Consider the following 20,320-nt stretch of genomic DNA (forward strand, 5'->3'; position numbering starts at 1 on the left):
GGCCCCATGGAGCCAGAGTTGAGGGATGAAGCTCCTTCCTCACTCCAACCTGACTGGCTATGAGGGTTGTCCTATGTGGGCTGTCCTGATTGGCTATGCGGGCTGTCTTGCTGACTGTAGAGAGGCAGGTCTCCCAAACATCCGAATCCGGACAAGGAGTGGGGAGGGTGTGGAAACTGCGAGTCCAGGTTACATCTGAAGGTGGCCCTTGTCTTGAGCTTAGTCCATTTCACCAATCAGTTAAAACAGAATTCAGTGGCAGAGAGGAAGGGGAAGAACCATTAAAGGAGGAAATTGCTTTCAGAAAGGCTGTCAAAGCACAATTTGAAGGCAAGCAAGGAGGAGTGACCCAAGGTATTGCAGCACATGAGGCAAGGCACCAAATGCCGCCTTGCTCCATGCCTGGTGGGAGCCAGCCCTTCTTCAAAACCAAGCTTTGCAAACTTTAAAAGCAGTATAGGCGATGCGGGAGGATTGCCAGCACCCTCCTCTTCTCTTCACATGCTCCTTGCACAGCCTGAAGGGTCAGCTCAGCCCCAAAGGGGCAGCAGTAGCATCTTGTCACCGTGTTGCTCCAACAACTTGTGGCTTGAGGCAACTACCTTACCTTGCCTCATGAAAAGGCCGCCCCTGAGACGAAGAAGAAACAAAAGAAAATATCTGGGATGAGCAAATTCTGTGCTCAGGACCACTATCAGCAAAGGTTTACTGTCCTGTACCAACTTAAGGTAGCATCTGAGCACATTTAGTCACAAGGGTACATATAGTTACTGCCACCAGGATGAGATTCCAATATAGTCAAGGCCTGATACCATATTTAATACTTGGAAACCTGCTGGTATATGGCTGCTTTGCAACTATCCAATATAGGAGTAGCTGAGTTAATTCCAACAGATGCAAAATGGTAATATTAGTTCTTATGGCTTGCTGCTATGACAAATAAATGAAATGAAAGTGATCATATAGTGAGAAGCCTTGTATTACATTGGTCACCACTCTCACACATAGAGTTTCCTACCCTTCCCTTAGGATAGCTTTTCCCTTGGCATGCAAAAACGGGAAATATAATTGCCTCTGAGTCTGCCTAATTAATTGCCTAGCTACATGAAGCTGAATCTGTCTTATCTTATGCAGTATCTTGGCAATTGCAACCTACACAAGCTGTGGCTGCTGCCATCCAGTGTCCAAGAGAGGAATAACACCACTTCTCTGAGCGGTCTTCCTGAAGACATCTGTCAAACTAGGCTGTAGCATTCAAGGCTTACACATATTCCAAAACAAAAATGCGGTGCAGGGGAAAAACCAAATTCTGACTCATCCTGGAAATTCTTACAAAGGGAGGTAAGCTTTGACCACCGACAGGACTAGCAACTTCAAATTAAACCTTAATCAATTCTGAGCCCTGTATTTTAAGAAGGATGTTGATAAACTAGAACAGGTTCAGAGGAGGGCAGCAAAGATGGTGAGGGGTATGGAAAATGAGTCTGATGAGGAATTGTCAAAAGAGCTGGAGATGTTTAGCTTGGAGAAGCGAAAACTAAGGGGGATATGATAGGTGTCATTAAATATCTGAAGGACTATATCCTATATATGTATATAGGATTGTCAAGTCTCATAGCCACCAGATCCTTTCCTGTCCCCTTTTTGTCTGTGGTCTGTTCAGCCTCAGAGGTTATAAAGAGCACCACTTATATAGAGGCTAGTTTCTTTCCCAGAACCTCCCATGCGTGCTCTTTAACTGATGCACAGAGCTCTTGCCAGCCTGAGCTCGCGTTGGTAACTGGCCTCTCATCACTGGACAGTCTCTCTTTATATAGCTTTTGTCAATCACTGCAACTCTCAGGAGCCTCGGGCTGGAACAAGATATCTTCCCAAGATCCCATGAGAGTCCCCACAGATCATCCAAGGCCCCAGTCCTGGCCACACTTACAGGCAGCCCTCTCTGGGCCAGTTCAGCCCCAACATGCCCCCATCAGGGGTACCATTCCCCCCAAGTTGAGATGGTGGTTGGGACACACGATGGGCTAGTCAGGCTCTCCCCAGCAATGGGGTAAGTTTCTGTGTCTCTTCCTGCCCCGTAACCCCCATCTCCCGTCAAGGATATATCCCCTCTCTCTCCCTCTCCCTCTCTCTATCTATCTATCTATCTATCTATCTATCTATCTATCTATCTATCTATCTATCGGACTATAGATGTGAAATGATATTAGTGTCATCAAATATCTGAAGGAGAAGAGGACTTGCTCTCTCTTGCTCCTGAGAGCAGGACTAGAACCAATGAGTTGAAATTACAAGGAAATGGATTTTGTCTAGACATTAGGAAGAATTCCCTAACAGTAAGATCTGTTCAAGAGTGGGACAGTGCTCTGTCTTATGTTCTTCTTCACTAGAGGAAATTACAAGGAAACGGATTTTCCTTGTAATTGTAACTGTCTGGCCTTGTAAACAGAGGCCAGACAGTTGTCAGGGATGCTATAGTAGTTTTCCCGCATCAAATAGGGTTGGATTAGAAGACCCTGAAGGTCCCTTGCAAATGCTATGATTCTATGACCCTGATCTAGAAGTAACCCAAGTGGGTCTTCCTTACAAATAAATATTCTGAGAAGAGGCTGTGGAAGGGGCGTCCCTTTCATTCTGTTAGGAAGATGTTTACCAAGAACTCTGAAAAGTCCCGTTCAGCCCACAACTGCATTGACCACACTTGAACCTGATGTGTGGGCAAACAGCTCATTAACTAATCCAAATATAATCAGCTCAACACACTTCCAGGATATGGAGAATTGAATTTGCACTGGCCCAAATCCTTGCTGATTGTCCCTCCTCCAGGAAACGATGACTCAACCTCTTACATTCATTTATCTTTTAATGACACGCTAATATGTTGCGGATTCCTGGCTATATAAACTTGGCTGGCTTGAGTGTTGAGATAGTCAGGTGTTCCCCCGCAGGTAAGTGTGATCTTTTCTTCCTTCAACCCCTATGGCTACCTGTGAAATGAACATGGAAGCGTGATGGAATCTAGATTTCTATGTTTTGCTCTATTAATCATAGTTGATTAATGAGGTGAGCCTTAATCAATTATACCTGCATACATTTGCAGTAAAAGCAGTACTTCCGAAGAAAGAGGTATTCTTTGTTTTTTCGATTTAGATGTTTAGATTTAGATTTAGACATTTTTATATGACATGTGCACTTGTCTCAGTGGTCACCATCTTAGAGGAAGTATTCCCCTCATGCAAGAGAGATGCTTCTTTTAAGAAGATGCTTGCCACCCACAAAGTTTCTTTTAGTTTGTGCACTACTACTTTTTACAAAATTTGCTTTCTAAATTGATTGCATATGGGGATGGGGCAATAACACAGTGGTTGACCATCTGCCTTGCATGCAGAAGGTCCCAGGTTCAATCCCTGGTATCTCCAGGGAGGGTTGGGAGAGATTCCTACTTGAAACTTTAGCGAGCCACTGCCAGGCAGTGTAGACAGGGATTCTCAACACTGGGTGCCCAGTTGTTATTGGACTTCAACTCCCATAATCCCCATCCAAAGGCCACTGGGGCTGGGGATTATGGGAGTTGAAGTCCAATAACATCTGGGGACCCAGTGTTGAGAATCTCTGGTATAGACAACACTGAGCTAGATTGACCAGTGATCTGACTCAGTATAAGGCAGTCCTTTTTTACCTGGAAGGCTGTAGCTCAGTGGTGGAGCATCTGCCTTGCATGCAGAAGATCCCAGGTTCAATCCCAGGTAGGGCTGGGTAAGACCCCTGCCTGAAACCCTGGAGAGCCATTGCCAGTCAGTGTAGATAGTATTGAGCTAGATGGACCAGTGATCTGTATAAGGTAGCTTCCTATGTTCCTAACAAGGTTTTAAGGGAGTGGGGTGGTGCCACAGCTCACTGGTAGAGCATCTGCTTTGCATGTAGAAAGTCCCAGGTTCAATCGCTGGCAGCGTCTCCAGCCTGCAACCTTGGAGAGCTGCTTTGAGTCAGTGTAGACAATAGTGATCTACATCAGGGTTTCTTAACCTTGGGCCCCCAGATGTTGTTGGAGTACAACTCCCAGAATCCCCAGCCACAAAGGCCATGTCTGGGGATTCTGAGAGTTGTAATCCAACAACATCTGGGGGCCCAAGGTTAAGAAACCCTGATCTAGATGAACCAATAGGCTGACTTTATATAAGACAGCTAGCTTCCTAGGTTCCTGTGTGGACTGTTGCACATGCTAGAGTGACACACCGTCTCAATTTTAGGACTTGTAATTGTGACACACTTACCAAAAAAATGGACTGCCATGGATGTAGACCAATAATCTCCAACTCCATATCTCTTTCTCATGTCCCCATCTTCTCCTTTTGTTTTGTAGCCATGGGGGCAAGAATGCTGCTTCTGACTGCTGCAGGGCTGGCCCTGCTGGGTGGTAAGTAGGAAACTGGGTGTGGTCCAGGATGTGCAAATAAATACACTGTGAGAAGGACAGTTCTTATAATTAAGCTATGGAATTCTCTGCCATGGGATGTGGTGCTGGCCACTAGCTTGGATGGCTTAGACAAGGGGCTTAGACAAATTCATGGAGGACAGGTCTATCAATGGCTACTAGTCTGGTGGCTATAGGCCTCAGAGGCAAGATGCCTCTCAATACCAGTTGCAGAGGAGCAACAGCAGGAGAGAGGGCATGCCCTTACCTCTTGCTTGTGGGCATCTCAGAGGCATCTGCTGGGCCACTGTGTGAAACAGGATGCTGGACCTGATAGGCCTTGGGCTTGATCCAGCAGGGCTGTTCTTATGTTCTTATAACATCTACCCAAACAAGCTGATGGACATTTGTATTTGCATGGAGAGCAGCTTGCCTGCAGTTCCGTGCACAGGCTGATGGTGTGGTGAAGAGGAGGAATAATGGCCCTGGCCTTGCAAATACAATGGGATAGGGACATCTGATGGGTGACCAAGAATTCAGGTATGTGACCACACAATGACCTAGTTCACACAATAATTTGAATCTAGGTTTAATATGGGTTACCAACATAAGTGTTTATGGCCCCAGATGAATCCGAGATTCTGGCCTTGGCATGGATTCACACAATCATGCTAATGTCAGTAACTCACATTAATCCTAGATTCAAATGACTGTGTGAACCAGGCCAGTGGGGGGCAGCTTAAGATCATGTCATTGAGGAGGTCCATAAAAACCCAGGTGCTAGTGCCTCTAATGAGGTCCCCTGCAATTCAAATTGAACTCAAATTGGGGAAGAGAGCTGATCTTGTGGTAGTGAGCATGAATTGTCCCTGTCATTAAGCAGGGTCTGCCTTGGTTTGCATTTGGATGGGTGACTACGTGTGGACACGGTAAGATATTCCCCTTAGGGCAGGGATGTAAAATTGTGGACCTCCAACTGTTGTTGGACCATAACTCCCATCATCCAGGGCTACTGGCTGCAGTGATTGGGGTTGATGGGAGTTGCAGGCCAACAACAGCTGGAGGGCTGCAGTTTGACACCCCTTCCTTAGGCGATGGGTCCATAGTTCAGTGGAAGAGCTTCTGCATTCTTGCATGGAGAAGGTCCCAGGTTCAGTCCCTGGCAGCATCTCCAGGTAGGGCCGGGAAAGACTTGCCTGAAACCTTGGAGCTGCTGTCAGTCATGGTAGACCAGGGCTGCACAACTCCAACCCTACAGCTGCTTTGAACTCCCATCTTCCCCAGCCACTGTAGCCAATAGTCAGGGATTATGGGAGTTGTAGTTCAACATCTGCAGGAGGGCTGATGTTGTTCAGCCTTGGTGTGGACAGTACTGAACAGGATGGACCGATGGTCTGACTCGGTATAAGGCAGCTTCCTATGTTCCTATGTTAATGTTCTTCAAGGGGCCTAGTGGCAATGGGGGAGGGCACTGTGTCAACTCGGACTGAAAGTACTAAAAGAAGCCAGGCCCCGCCCCCAAAACTCCTTATCCCCCCATCCCCCCCAACTTGTGTACTAATTTTGGCCAACTCAGTGTTGGCAACCATACACAGCCCACTCCATTGGCTTGTTTGAAACCAATCACAGTTTGGCTTTAGGATCGTCAGGTTGGAAGCATCCCAGATTCCAAGATTCAAGAGGTGAGGCCTGGTGATGTCACAAGGCCACTAATCCCTGAAAGACCATTAAAAAATTGTTAGCAGGCAGAGCCTAGTGGTCATGGGGCTGATCCTAATATGTGAAGACCCAGGAAAATGGGAGAACATGTGGATTTTTATTCCAATTTTGAACCCCCCCTCACAATTTTCAATTGAAGATGTAGCATTTTCCACCCCGAATGATGCATGATACGCTTTTCAAAACAGTGTGTTTAAACATTTTTGTTAAAAACAATGAATGTTGTAAAACTCCTAGGTCTAAGTGTGAGGGAACCTTGGGGACAGGGATGGAGAGAGAAGCGGATCGGGGCTTACCATTAAGTGGGTCCAAATCCGTGCCGGCTTTGCTGGTACTTGGGGAGCTCTAGGAGGGGGTTATCGGTGCTACCTTCCCGGTGGATGTCCCAGGTTGGCCTGAATGGCAGGCAGACGAATCGACACCAGGAGATGGCGTGTTCTTGTGAGAACTCGGGAGGCTGTCGTGAGATTTTGGCCCGAAGTCTCAGACTTGGCCGAGATCTTGTGAGAGCTGCCCTGGTTGTCAGGGAGTATTTAAAGGACCCCTGGCCAGTGACAAGTGGCCAGAAGATGATGAGGGCTTGAGCTGGCAAGAGCCCTGGGATTTGTGAGGAGGCCTGGCCTGGGGCAATGCGTTCTAAAGGGTCTGTGAAGGTAACAGGCCCTGGCTAGAGGAGCATGCTCCTTCTTCTTGAGGACTCTGAGGCCAGTTGGGGTCATGCTGTTTGTGGCCAGCAAACAACTGCATCATAGAGGAAACATCACACTAAGAGCCCTTTCTCACGGACAATGAGAAGGAGCTACCTGGTTTGCTGGGGCAAAGCCCTAAAGAGCTGATTGATAGATAGATAAAGAGCTTAGCTTCCCTCAGATGATCAATCTGGCTTCCCTGGGTGGGTGCATCACCCACCCACATGGAAACCGGCTGCTGCCAGTAGCTCTGAGGGTGGGGGTGACAGGAGCATTGCCATGCATTGCCCTGCTCCCTGGAACTCCAATAATGTACCATGCAAATGCACGGTGCATTATGATGATCCCCCACCCTCCGCTCCCTCAGTCTGCCAGTCGCGGATGATGCACGATCACAAAAAACGGGGTGAGGAGAATGCTTGCCCTCCTAGCCCCATTTGAAAGGTGGCTCCATAGGCGGGTTTGCTGCCATGGTGCTGCTGGGGTTGGGCCTGATTGTGGTGGTTCATGCGCATGTGCAAAACCAGGCTGGGCTCCCTTAGCCCAGTTCTGCACACGCGTGTGAATAGCCTCTAAATTTCAAATGTTATGATGTTAATAACAGCCTATTGCTATTGCTTTTGTCTGGATTACTAAACTCTGCAACATTTCACAAAAAGGAGATGGACAGGCCTGTAAAACCCCACTCCCATTCCCAACGATCACTGCACAAACTCCCCCCATGCGTCCCCCCCTTTCTCGCTCTCACACACACTGCTGCAGGCTCCACTTTACCTGCTGTGTTTGGAGACTGACTGTATTTGTTTACTCTACAATAGCTTGTTCTGCTCTGATTTAAAATCCAGGACTGTTTGTTCTGTTGGCTCAGAATATATTTGAAAAAAGCAATTGCCCCACCTTTATGATTGTCCAGCCTCCAGGGTCGTTCTGGGATTTCCAGAAACTGGCATCAATCTCCAAGTGACTGTTGAAAGCAATCCTGCATGGCTTGATATTGTGAAAAATATTGGGTGAAAGTGTGTGTGTGTGTGTGTGTGTGTGTGTGTGTGTGTGTGTGTGTGTGACCTCCACATCAGTGAATCAACCACTGGTATCATAGTTTGCATACATGGAGATTATACATATATTTCTGTAATGCTGTAGGTATGAGATTAAGGAGTCAGATTTGGATTTTCCTCTAGGTAGCAGTCTTCTTCAGTAGCAGCCTTACGCAGAAAGACACTTCAGGTTCCTTTAATATGTGTGTTATGGCCTATGGCTTCAACAATAATCTTATTCTTTCACTCACTTCAGTTTTCTCATGCAATGCACATACACACATGCAGCACTGACTTCCTTTCTGTTCCATTCCTTCCAGGCCTCCATGCCGTAGCCCCCGTTGGCCGGGAGTTCATCACAGCCTTCATGCAAAACTACAAACTGGACTACTCTCAGGCTCAATTCCAGCTCTTTATCTCTGGCTATGCATCTTCCACCAGCATCGTTGTCTTGGTCAACAAATCCCGATTCCGTAGCACATTCTTCCTTGCTGGGGGTCAGTCAGCATCAGTGAAGATACCAGCTTATGCCGAGATGTTTGGCACTGCGAAATTCTGCAAGACTGTAATGGTGCAAGCAAATCAAGATGTCTCTGTGTTGGCCCTCAACTCCAAGGACAGGTCGACTGACACTTCTGTTGTCTACCCTGTCTCCAGTCTAGGCATGGAGTATTATGTCCTCACACCTACTGGAGACTTATACAAGGAGTTCTCTGTCATTGCGTGGCGTGATCGCACTGCAGTAGAGATCCACCTCAAGGGCAGCGTGAGATTCCAGGAGCGTGTCTACCCAGCAGGCAGCAAGCTGAATGTCTTCCTTTCTCCCTTTGAAGCCATCCAGTTCCAAAGCCGGCAAGACCTCTCGGGTACTCTCGTCAGATCAACGCGGCCAGTGGCAGTGCTGAGCGGGCATACCTGCGCGTACAAGAACTCCAAGTGTAACCATGTGGCAGAGCAGTTGCTGCCTGTGTCAAGCTGGGGCCGGGCCTTCTTTGTCCTCCCTCTCTCCTTTCAAATGAAGTATGATTTGGCCTATATAGTTGCCTCCCAGAGCACTCTGGTTACCTGTGTTTCTGGTGGGATCCAGAAGAGCCACACCCTTGAAGCTGGACAAGTCCTTCAGCTGGAAGTCACACGCTCCGTCCCCATCTACATCACAGCCAATGTTGGGATCCAGGTCTTCTTCTTCTGCACTGGTGGTACCCGAAATGGTGTGACCTTCGACCCTTTCTTCCTGAGTGTCCCTGATGTGTTCAGTTACTGCACATCCTACTCTCTCAGGGCCCAGAAGGGCTTTGATAATTATGCACTCATTGTCACCAAGACTATCGCCACTGCCGGGATCACCATGGATGGACGTGCGTTGGGAACAGTCTCTTGGAGACAGATTCCGGGTACAGAATATTCCTGGAGTGAGTACAGCCTGGGGAAAGAAGGCCGTGGCCACGCCATGGAGCACCGCAACACCCCTTTTGGCCTGCTGGGTTTTGGCATCACCTTTGAGAATGGCTATGGATCCACAGCACTCTGCCGAAGTGGTGAGTAATGCAGGGCATGATAGTAAGGGATCAAGGGGCTGAATTCCCTAGGAGTGTAGAATCCAAGGGAAAGAGTTGTGGTATGCAAGGTAGTGGATTGGAATCAGGAATATTAACAGTTTAATGAAGAAGATATTATGTATAGAGAAGCAAGTGCAGACAGACTGCTTTTCCGGGCTCTTGCAGCTGGCTGTTTGTTAGCCCTACCTTGATTCCCGGACTGGAACACAAGTAACTAAAGCCACATTCAAAAGCTGGCCTAGATCAAGGAAGTGGTGCAGCTCTTGGCGCTCCATCACCTGGCCTGGTGGGTCATTCTGAATTTGGTCCAAATTTGGACTGGAAAACAGTCCATGCACACCCCTAGTACAGATCTGGAATGTGTGAATAGGCTAATACCTATAACACAATGAATGAATTAACCATGAATTACCCTAACCCCTTGTCTTTTCCTTATCAGCCTCTCAACCTGCCCCCAAACCTTCCTGTAGTTCCACACAGTGCCGAAAGAAGGAGACTTGCCAGATAATGAATGACCAGCCAGTATGTGTGGCCCAGTCCAGTGCCACCTGTTGGGCCCTGGGTGACCCCCACTACCAGACCTTTGACAAGCAGAACTACCGTTTCATGGGCACCTGCACCTACACCATGGCCAAGAGCTGTGGGCCAGACTTGACTCTCCCAACCTTCCATGTTGCCACCAAAAATGAGAACCGGGCCAGGCAAAGTGTGTCCTACATTGGGCTGGTGACAGTCCAGGTCTACGAGCAGAACATCAGTGTGACCAGGAATGAGTATGGCCTAGTCAGGGTAAGAATTGCATCCCTTTCTCTTGGAGGTTGTGTGAGCGAGTTAAAAATTTTTTTTACTTAAAAAAAATTTAAATTTTACTCACTGTCACCTGGTCTGAGGCCTAGATTCAGCTGCGAGGGGGTCTCCAGAAGTTTCCCCTCCCCGCCCTCCATTTATGTTCAAATCGTGAACCCCCTGAACGGCCAGGGGGGTTTATTCCAATAGTGAACCAAACCGGGAGGGAGGTTCAATTCGATATCGGAGCATTGCTAAGGACCCTTTCCTCATTTCTGGCATCTCCACCAAAAGGTTCACTCATTTTCAGCGAGTATTTTGACAAGACTCTGCAGTCTTGTGCTAAAGATCGAAGCGCAAAAGTCATGCCCTGTTAAGTCACTTCATCCTGTTCACCACCTCTTGTAGTAGCTGACCGGCTGGGTAAACACACCTGTGAAAAGACTGCTATTTACGCATACTTAGAATACCTGCCATATATCAAGTGTCATCATATCATGTGGTTTGCAGCATGGTATGTGGTTAGTCTATAGACCTAGAGGATCTTGTGAGATGCTGCTTGTGGGAGGAGGAAGGAATTGCATGTTGAATGCTCCCCCATGTCAGAAACTCACTGCGCATAGAAAATTAGCTTATCAGTGTGAGCACTACATAAGACAAGGATGCTATGACCCTATAGCTTTGAACAAAAACATATTATTTATCTATGGAGGGCTCCATTGTTCCCTCTAACAGGGATTCCCAGATATTGTTGACTAGAACTCCCATAATCCCCAACCAAAGGCTGTTGCAGCTAGGGATGCTGGGAGTTGTAGTGAACAACATCTGGGAATCTCTGTTAGAGGGAGCAGTGGGGGGCTTGTGCAGCCCTTCCTCAGGTGGCTTCTATGAGCTGGGCGGATGGGTCCTTTAAACCAGGGATTCTCAATGTTGGGTCCTTGGATGTTATTGGACTTCAACTCCCATAATCCCCAGCCCCAGTGGCCTTGGGTTGGGTATTATGGGAGTTGGTCCAATAACATCTGGAGACCCAACGTTGAGAATCCCTGCTTTAAACCCATCCACCCTATTATAGCTCTGCCTCTGTTACAGACTAAAGCAGGGGTTCCCAACCTGTGGCACTCCAGATGTTGCTGAACTATAACTCCCATCATCCCCAGCTACAGTTTATTGTGGCTGACGATTATGGGAGTTGTAGTTCAGCAACATCTGATGTACCACAAGTTGGGAACCCCTGAACTAAAGAATTAGCACAGAAAACACCAGGAGCTTCTGATACTATCCGCTATCTTGCAGTTAACACAGACTAACAACAATAACAACAAGAATGTTCTTCTTCCCAGACACCTCTGGTAATAGAAGCCCCTCCTACAACTATTCACCTTTCAGTTCCCACAGTTCGGTTACATACACTTTACTGCAGTCTATGAGGATTTTTTAAAACACTGGAAATTCAAACATGAGTCTCCCCACTCCTTCTATCTGCATTCTGAAACTGTATGGTCAGAATGATCTGGTGTAGCATGGTGGCCAAGGGGCTGAGCTATGAATCATGAAGTTTCAAGTTGGATTATTGCTATTTCCATGAACTTAATAGGTAGCCCTAAACCAGCCACTTCCTTAGATCAATAGGGGGATAATGCTCACTTTGCAGGGCTGCTCTGAGGAGTATACAATGATACACACCAAGTGCTCTACACCAGGGATTCTCAATGTTGGGTCCCCAGATGTTTTTGGACTTCATTTCCCATAATCCCCAGCCCCAGTGGCCTTCAGTTGAGGATTATGGGAGTTGAAGTACAATAACATCTGGGGACCCAACGTTGAGAATCCCTGCTCTAAACACACAAGAGCACTGTACAAATGCTAAGTAGGGTCCTCCACATGATATTTCTGAGTGTGTAATGCTACTCTTGTACTCTTATTCTGTGGCACAGTGTGGCCTTGATTGTAGGGATGTGCACAAATCCGATTTGCCTGGCCATGCAAATGGCTGGCATGCATGCATGGAGGCCTCAAAATTGGCTACCATGCACCCACAGAGGGCTGAAATGATCCAAATATGGGCCAAACCAGCCCATGGAAGACCAGGGGAGGCCAGCTGGTGGAGGGGAGACTACCAGAGACCCCCCACAGCTGCAGCAGCACCCTCCAAGGCTGCCAAAGCCCTCAGCAGTGGTACGCCCACATTTTTAAAAACACAGTTTAACATCACTGGCACCCCCAAACCAGCCCTGAACTGGTCCAGGGGGTTTGGTTCTACCTCAAGCCAATCTGGGCCTGGTCTGGTTTGAGGTCGAGCTATTGAAATGAGCTGGTTCGAGCTCGAGCCAGCTCAAGGTCGAACCATTTTGCACATCCCTACTCATTTGTGTCACCTGGGTTGTTTGATGTCTGTGGATTGTCCTCTCTCAGAGCAGGGAGTTGGGCCAGAGGACCTTTGGGCTGCTCTCAGTGCTGTGAACCTATAAGCAGCAATGTCTTCACTTCTAGCCTTTGTGTTGTAAGTGCTTCTGACAATAACATTTACTCTACCAGGTGAATAACCAGCACTCCCGGCTGCCCATCTCGCTGAATGAGGGCAAACTGAGGCTCTACCAGAGTGGGGGCTCCGTCATTATTGAGACAGACTTCTCACTGAGGGTCTCCTATGACTGGAAGAACTTTGTGGTGGTGAAGATCTCCAGCAGCTTCTCCGAGAATGTTTGTGGCCTGTGTGGCAACTACAACGGGGACCCTGCTGATGACTTCAGGACCCCAGATGGGAGCTTGGCTCCCAGCCCTGTGGAGTTTGGGCGGAGCTGGAAGGTGGAAGATGGTGACAAGTTCTGCTGGGATGACTGTCATGGGGAATGCAAGAAGGTCACCCTAGAACTGCTTATTAGATACAAAGCTGAGCTTTTCTGTGGATGGATCAGCAAAAAGGAGAGTGGCCCATTCAGCCAGTGCCACTCTGTCCTTGATCCAGATATCTTTGTGGAAAACTGCGCATATGACCTCTTCATCTATGAGGGCTACAGAGAGATGTTGTGCCAAGCACTGACTAACTATGCGGATGCTTGCCAGAGAGAAGGTGTTGTCTTATCTGATTGGAGGAGACTCGTTGGATGCTGTGAGTAGCATTAATTGCTTATGGGGCGAAGGGTTGCTACTTACCATGGCAATGCCTTGGGAACTTGTAATGGAGCAGGATTTACTCCAATGGAGCAGGAAACAAAATAATATGAATGGCCATTTAGCTCAGGCAGACTGATTAAAAACACAGGATATCAGGCTGCTGATTCCCATTCAGCCTTGATTCATCTCAGCAGCATTTCCTGGTAGGAAAGAATAGATGCCCTATTGAGCCCCTTCCAAGAAGGACTTCACCTCCCTAGAAGATAATCATAAAGAAAGACCGCAGGAGTGGCTGGGAAGTTGTTTCTCCATTCCCTGGAGCGGCTGTAGTCCAGCCAGCTTCTTTCCCCTGCTTGATTGCTGATGTCTGGAGGAGAAGGCAGGCAGCTGGACTGCTGCAGCACCAGATCAGAAAAAGCCAAACCTGGCAGTGGAATTCCCAGTGGGAAAGGGTGGCCAGTTCCAGCTGAAGCAGTCAAGTTTGCCAAGTTGTAAACTTAGTAGCTTTAGTTTAGTGCTCTTGGGTATGGGAGAAATTAGCCTTTGTAACTGGTACACAAAATGGCTTCATGTGGCCAATGCAATGCAAAAATGGCGGCCTGAATATGATGAATATTTATATACAGCTTTTCAACAAAAGTTCCTAAAGTGAATTCATTGACATAGATAGAAATAAATAAGTACAACTAGCTGGGCCAGGTGCAGAGCATCTGCACCTCTAGTTCTCCCCCCGCTCTGCTGCCGCCATTTTCTTCTGCTGCCTGCCCACCGTCACCGTTTTCTTCCCCCACCCACCTGCCACCATTTCTCCCCCCTATTTTTTTACGCGCTTTTCCTGCAAGCCTGTCCGCCAGCGCTGCTGCTTTCTTCTCCCCCTGCCGGCAGCTTGCTCATGAACTCTCGTAAGAGCTGCCACACATAGGATTAGCAACAGGTATGCTTTAGAGAAATATCTCTCTCTCTCTCTCTCTCTCTCTCTCTCTCTCTCTCTCTCTCTCTCTCTCTCTCTCTCTCTATCTGGCTCCCTGTTCCCAAAGGGCTCAGAATCTAAAAAAGAAACATAAGATAAAGATAAGATAGACCGGAGGGAAGCTGTGCTTGGGATGGATAGGGCCAGTTGCTCTCCCCCTGCTCAATAAAGAGAATCCCCACTTTTAAAAGGCGCCTCTTTGCTCAGTCAGCAGGGTATATGCTAAGTGACCAACCCCATTTTTATCTGAACTGTGGAACAGAGAATGTGCCTCTGAGGTACAGTTCAGTTGCCCTGGCTCAATGCTGTGGACCAGCAGACTCTTCCTATTTCCTTTCTGGCTCCTCCTGGTTATTTGGCAGCAAACAGGCCAGGGCAATGAAACATTTCAGCTATATATTATTCCACAATCAGCACGTGGTATTTGAGGGCACTTCTAAAAGCCACGTTTTGTGGGTGATTGGCACTCTGAATTAGAATTCCAGCCACCATATTTGTCCCATTAAGGAGGAGGATCCCCCATGCTGATCGGTATTGCAACAGGAAGCACTTGACTATGTACTTCCTGTTGCACTTCCTGTTCTTCTGCTGCCTTGCTTGCTGGGAGTGATGTTTTGAAGCAGCCTGAGAGTGAGTTCTGACTGAGGCCGAGGATAAAGAATAGTGCCGCTGTGACCCTCTTGTTCCTTCCCTTGTTCAGCTCTGTCTTGCCCTGAGAACAGTCAGTACAAGATCTGTGGATCTCCATGCCCGGCCACCTGCAATGACCATGCAGTTCCCACCAACTGCTCCTCAGCACGCTGTGTCGAGACCTGCGAGTGTGACGAGGGCTTCGTGTTGGATGCTGGGAAATGCATCCCCAAGGCTACCTGTGGGTGTGTGTTTGAGGGCCGGCTCCTTACCCCCAACGAGGAGTTTTGGGGAGACAGCGCATGCACAAGACGCTGCGTCTGCGACCCAGAGAGCAAGCAAGTGAAGTGCCAGGCAACAAGCTGCAAGAATGGGGAACAATGCAGGGTAGAGAATGGTCTCCAGGACTGCTACCCGACTGGCTACGCCACTTGTTCTGCCATCAGCTACTCCCACTACCACAGCTTTGATGGGCAGAGCTTCAACTTCCAGGGCACCTGCCTGTACAAGTTTGTCAGACTGAGCAAGAAGAGCCAAGACTTGGTCGATTTCCAGGTCCTGGTCCAGAACTCCCGGCAAGGGGGCTGGACCATGTCCCTCAACAAATTGGTCAAGGTCCAAGTGTACGGCCTAGAGATAACCATCAGCTGGGCTTATCGGGGTAAAGTCATGGTGAGTCCAAGATGCCTTCTGCTTCAGGAAGGCCCTGAGCTATGGTCCCCTCTCCCAACGCTCCTGCATAGATATGCACACAAGCAGGGCCATAGGACTCTTGGCTGCAAGGAGGCAGGGAAAAGAGCTCCCAGTCAGCGATTCCATGAACCTCTGACTGGGGATGGGAACTGCTGACAGGCCCTGTACTCAGCATTAGTCCCACCCCTTGTGTCTGATGTCAGATGCAGGGGCGGGGCCAGTTGCCAGGAGAGGATCCATTCGGACCCTTTCCCATCCTCCCCAGTCAGTGTTTCATTGAAACACTTCCCCCACCAGCACAGCCAGCATTTCAGTGAAACACTGGCTGGGGAGGAGAGGGGAGTGCCTTGATTGCCCAGCTGGCAAGTGCATCGTTCACCAGCTGGATGTGGGAGGGACAAGGGGGTGCCTTTGTCAAGTGTGAGGGGGTGCCTTGGCGGAGCCCCCTCAGACCCTGGCGGCTGGGGGAAGATAGTCTCCCCTGGCTCCATAGTCCCCACGCCCCTGCATACAATCTCTCAAACAAGCTTGTATGCATATGTATGCCTGATTCTTAGGGTCATAGCTTAGTGGAAGCTGATGTTTTGTATGCAGATGGTCTCAAGCTCAATCTCTGGGATTTCTGGTTACAGGATCTTGGGTAGCAGAACTTGGAATGGCTTGTGAGTCCTTGAAGAGCTGCTGTTAGTCAAAATAGAAATTCAGAGTCATGAGTCATAGCTCAGTGACAGAGCACCTGTTGTGGACAGTCTAAGGTCCGATCCCTGGTATTTCCAACTCATGGAGTATCATATACCAGGGTTAGGAAGGACCTCTTCCAGAGATCTTGGAGTGCAGCTGCCAGTCAGAGTAGGCGATTTTGACTAGATGGACCAGTGGCTTGACTCAACTTTGTATGTTCATCGCTCTCAGTTGGACTGGGTGTATTGACCATTAATGCAGATGAACTGTAGAGATGTTTCCATGGAGGAACAGGGGCTACTAGAGATGAAATGAATTGGAGAGGGGAGAAGTTTCACAAATTCTCCTCACTCATATTTGTTTCAAATTTCCTGCCAATTCCTTTCCCAATTAGAACTAGCAGTTATGGGAACCATTGGATTTAGGGTTGCTTTTGTTGCTGGGTTTTTTGTTTTTTGTTTACTGAATGCTGTAAAGCAACAATCTGCAGAAATTTTGCATTTAACAAATGGATTCATAACACAGTTACCTTCAGATTCACTAATAATGTAAGCTTTAAGCCTTTAGTAAGTACCCATCAAAGTCAGATTTCAAAAGCAAACATGTTTCAAATTGAAAAAATAAATATTGACATTTGTTTTTAAAATACTGATGTTTCATTACAGAAAAATAGTAAAATTTCATTTGGACACCTTCCCCGCCCCCAATGTTTCATTAAAAACAACAACTGACATTTCATTTGGGAAAAATTGGCTGACATTTTATTTCAGCTAATTTCCTATGTATATAGCGAGATTTCAGGCAGGAGAGTCCTCACCTATGCCTTCCACTCTCTGTTCCCAGGTGAATGGCTTGCTGACCAACCTGCCATACAGGATGGGCCTGGAGCAAATCTATATCTATCAAAAGGGTTGGGATACTGTGATACAAACAGATTTTGGCCTCACTGTCACCTTTGACTGGCAAAGCCGTCTCACGGTTGCTGTGCCAAACACCTACCAAGGCGCTCTTGATGGTCTCTGTGGCAACTTCAATGGAGACAGAGAAGATGACTTGACCTCTGCTGGTGGTGGCTCTGCCTCAGACCCTGCAGCCTTGGGGCAGAGCTGGAGGGTGGCTGAGTCCCAGGGATGTGGAGAGGTGAACCTCAAGCTGTGTCCGGACCTGGAAAACCTTGCCCAGCGCCAGCGAGGCATCAGCGCAGAATGTGGGCTACTTGTAGACAAGAGCGGCCCATTTAGGGAGTGCCATGGTAAAATTGACCCCGAGGTGTTCTTCCTGGACTGCGTGTATGATTACTGCATGTTCAATGGCCAGCAAGCTGTGCTGGGCCATGTCATTGCTGCTTATGCCTCAGCATGTCAAGCCACCTGGGTGACCATCTACATTTGGAGGATCCACATATTTTGGAGTGAGTATGCTTTCATTTTGCACCATCTACTGGTGGGAAGTACACAGAGCAACCTATGGCACATCTGCATTGAGTGTCTGAAAGTGCATTGGATATTGCACATTATAGCACAGTGCAATATCTGATATACATATTGGACAATGTTGTATATGTGCAAAGAGTGCTTGTAATGTATTGATTCTGTCTTCCTTTCCTGGCAGTCCATACAGAATAGAATCTGCCTGGTAGAAAGTGAGGTGACACATGATGTAAAAGTAAAGTGTGCCATCGAGTCGGTTTTGACTTCTGGTGACCACAGAGCCCTGTGGTTGTCTTTGGTAGAATACAGGAGGGGTTTACCATTGCCTCCTCCTGCACTGCATGAGATGATGCCTTTCAGCATCTTCCTATATCACTGCTGCCCAATATGGGTGTTTCCCATAGTCTGGGAAATATAGTCTGGGAAACATACCAGCGGGGATTCGAACCGGCCACCTCTGGCTTGCTAATCAAATCATTTCCCCACTGCTCCGTTAGGTGGCCTGACACGTTATGTACATGATCACATTTGTATCCTGCCTTTCCTCCTTGGAACTTTGGCAGCTTATATGGAGCTCACCCATGTTTATCACAATATCTATAAAGTAGGCAAGGCTGAGAGATATTGATTTTCTCCAAGCCATCCTGTGCACTTCATTGCTAAACAACGAATGGAACCTGGGTTTCTGCAGTTCAAAGTAGAGACGTGCACAGACAAATAATCTTTTGCTATTTGATTCTAGCTCAAATCAAATAGCAAAATACGAAAAACGATGCATCGAAACCATGACCATTGCCAGCTGTTTCAATGAATCAACTCGAATTAATTCGAGTGATTTGATTGATTCGGACTTAGGGAACAGTGGGGAACTCGAATCACCCCCTTGTTCCCCATGGGTAAGTTCTAGGGACACCAAAGTCGGTTGGGTAGTAGGGCATGATGGGTTCTACCTACCATCCAACCCACAAAAGAAATGGGCAAGTGGGTGATTAAATTTTTTTTAACCTTTCCCCAAAACTCCTAATAGGATCCTAAAAAAGTAAAATAATGGTCCTAATGCATTAGGACCATTCTTTGACTCTTTTAAATAAATCTATCTCCTACATCTGTGAGATTCTGTTGCTGCTTCTTGATTATTCATACTTGCCCTTTTGGGTGGGGGGAGTACTGAGACACTGAAAACGATGTGTCAGTGTCTCAATACTCCCCCACCCCCCCAAAAGTCAGGTTTGTGGTGCTGCCCTCTTTAGTTTGCCCCAGTATGAGTTATATAAACCGAAAAAGCATGTTGAACAAAACTGGAGTGATGGAGCCTGCATTCCCTTCCCTTCCCTTCTTGTTCATTCCAGAACCGGTCTGCCCTCAAAACAGCCATTATGAGCTCTGTGCCAGGGGCTGTCAACAAACCTGTGGCAGCCTCTTCTCATCCCTTCCCTGCACCAAGCCCTGCGCGGAAGGTTGTGTCTGTGACGAAGGCTTTGTGTTGAGCGGTGACCGCTGTGTCCCCATGTCACAGTGCGGCTGCGTCTACCAGGATCGGTACTACTCAGCTGGGCAGACCTTCTACCCGACACACCAGTGCAATGTGGAGTGTGTGTGCCAGCCTGGTGGAGATGTCGCCTGCAAGGAATTCTCCTGCGGCCCCAACGAGGAATGCAGGGCGGTGGGCGGCATCCAGAAATGCCATCCAGTCGGCTCTGCCACTTGCATAACTGCTGGAGATCCTCATTATATCTCCTTCGATGGCGTCCACTTCACCTTCCAAGGCACCTGCACCTACATCCTTGCTAAGACCTGCATTACAGACAAGAAACGCTTGACTCCATTTATGGTCACAGAGGAAAGCGAGTCCTGGGGGAATGGAAGAGTCTCTGTCACCAAGATGGTCTCTGTGGAAGTCTATGGTGCCACACTTACCCTGCTGCAGAACAAAAAAGGACTGATCATGGTAGGTCTCTTTAACCAAGCCCATCATGGGACATGCCTGGGGCTCAGTCTTCTACCATCAGGGATCCAAGAGCAAAGCTAGTGATGGCAAATTGTAGCAAATATTAAAAATATTTGGGGAAGGTAAATGTATTTGGGGGAAAGTTGATGCACTGGCAGGTGGATAGGTGTTATATAAGAGATGTAAGTTTTGGGTGGTATAAAATAAGTTAAATAAATAAATTAAATTAAATAAATAAAAATATATCGAGGTTTAATTGTGGACTATGGTTGTTAGTTTCTGGTTAATTTCATTGTGTTTTTATGATTTTGTTTGTTTTATTTGTTTTGCTTGTATGCTTCGGGGTTCCCTTTGGCAAGAAAGGTGGGTTAGAAATGTTTATGTAAAACAAAATAAATAAGCATTGGGCCCACAAACAGAATATGGAAATGGAAGCTGAAAACTGCTTGGTGCAAGTTTCAGTGAAAATGTGTTGCTTGGAATGTGAGTTCTAATTCATCAATTAGATCAAATCTGGAGAAGACGAATACGAATATGGCGAATATTTATATACCACTTTTCAACAAAAGTTCCCAAAGTGGTTTACATAGATATAAATTAATAAATATTTTGGGCTCCCTGTCCCCAAAGGACTCACAATCTAAAAA

At 47.5% G+C, this 20,320-nt stretch overlaps 1 protein-coding gene across 5 annotated transcripts in view; it reads left to right on the top strand.

Annotated features, from left to right (window-relative positions):
• The window catches only part of LOC128333117 (IgGFc-binding protein-like), a 94,129-nt gene that overhangs the window by 54,008 nt on the left and 19,801 nt on the right, over window positions 1–20,320 (top strand). For 3 of the 5 annotated variants that reach the window (XM_053268209.1, XM_053268207.1, XM_053268206.1), the window contains 8 exons: window positions 1,135–1,341; window positions 4,364–4,417; window positions 8,180–9,397; window positions 9,858–10,207; window positions 12,743–13,316; window positions 14,992–15,593; window positions 17,139–17,706; window positions 19,075–19,673. In XM_053268209.1, the coding sequence (XP_053124184.1) occupies window positions 4,366–4,417; window positions 8,180–9,397; window positions 9,858–10,207; window positions 12,743–13,316; window positions 14,992–15,593; window positions 17,139–17,706; window positions 19,075–19,673 (3,963 nt within the window). In that variant the 5' untranslated portion in view covers window positions 1,135–1,341; window positions 4,364–4,365. The remainder of the gene's footprint in view (window positions 1–1,134; window positions 1,342–4,363; window positions 4,418–8,179; window positions 9,398–9,857; window positions 10,208–12,742; window positions 13,317–14,991; window positions 15,594–17,138; window positions 17,707–19,074; window positions 19,674–20,320) is intronic. The other 2 variants (XM_053268210.1, XM_053268211.1) reach the window with 2 other exon arrangements.

Source organism: Hemicordylus capensis, chromosome 7 (genome assembly GCF_027244095.1).
Source record: "Hemicordylus capensis ecotype Gifberg chromosome 7, rHemCap1.1.pri, whole genome shotgun sequence".
NCBI lineage: Eukaryota > Metazoa > Chordata > Lepidosauria > Squamata > Cordylidae > Hemicordylus > Hemicordylus capensis.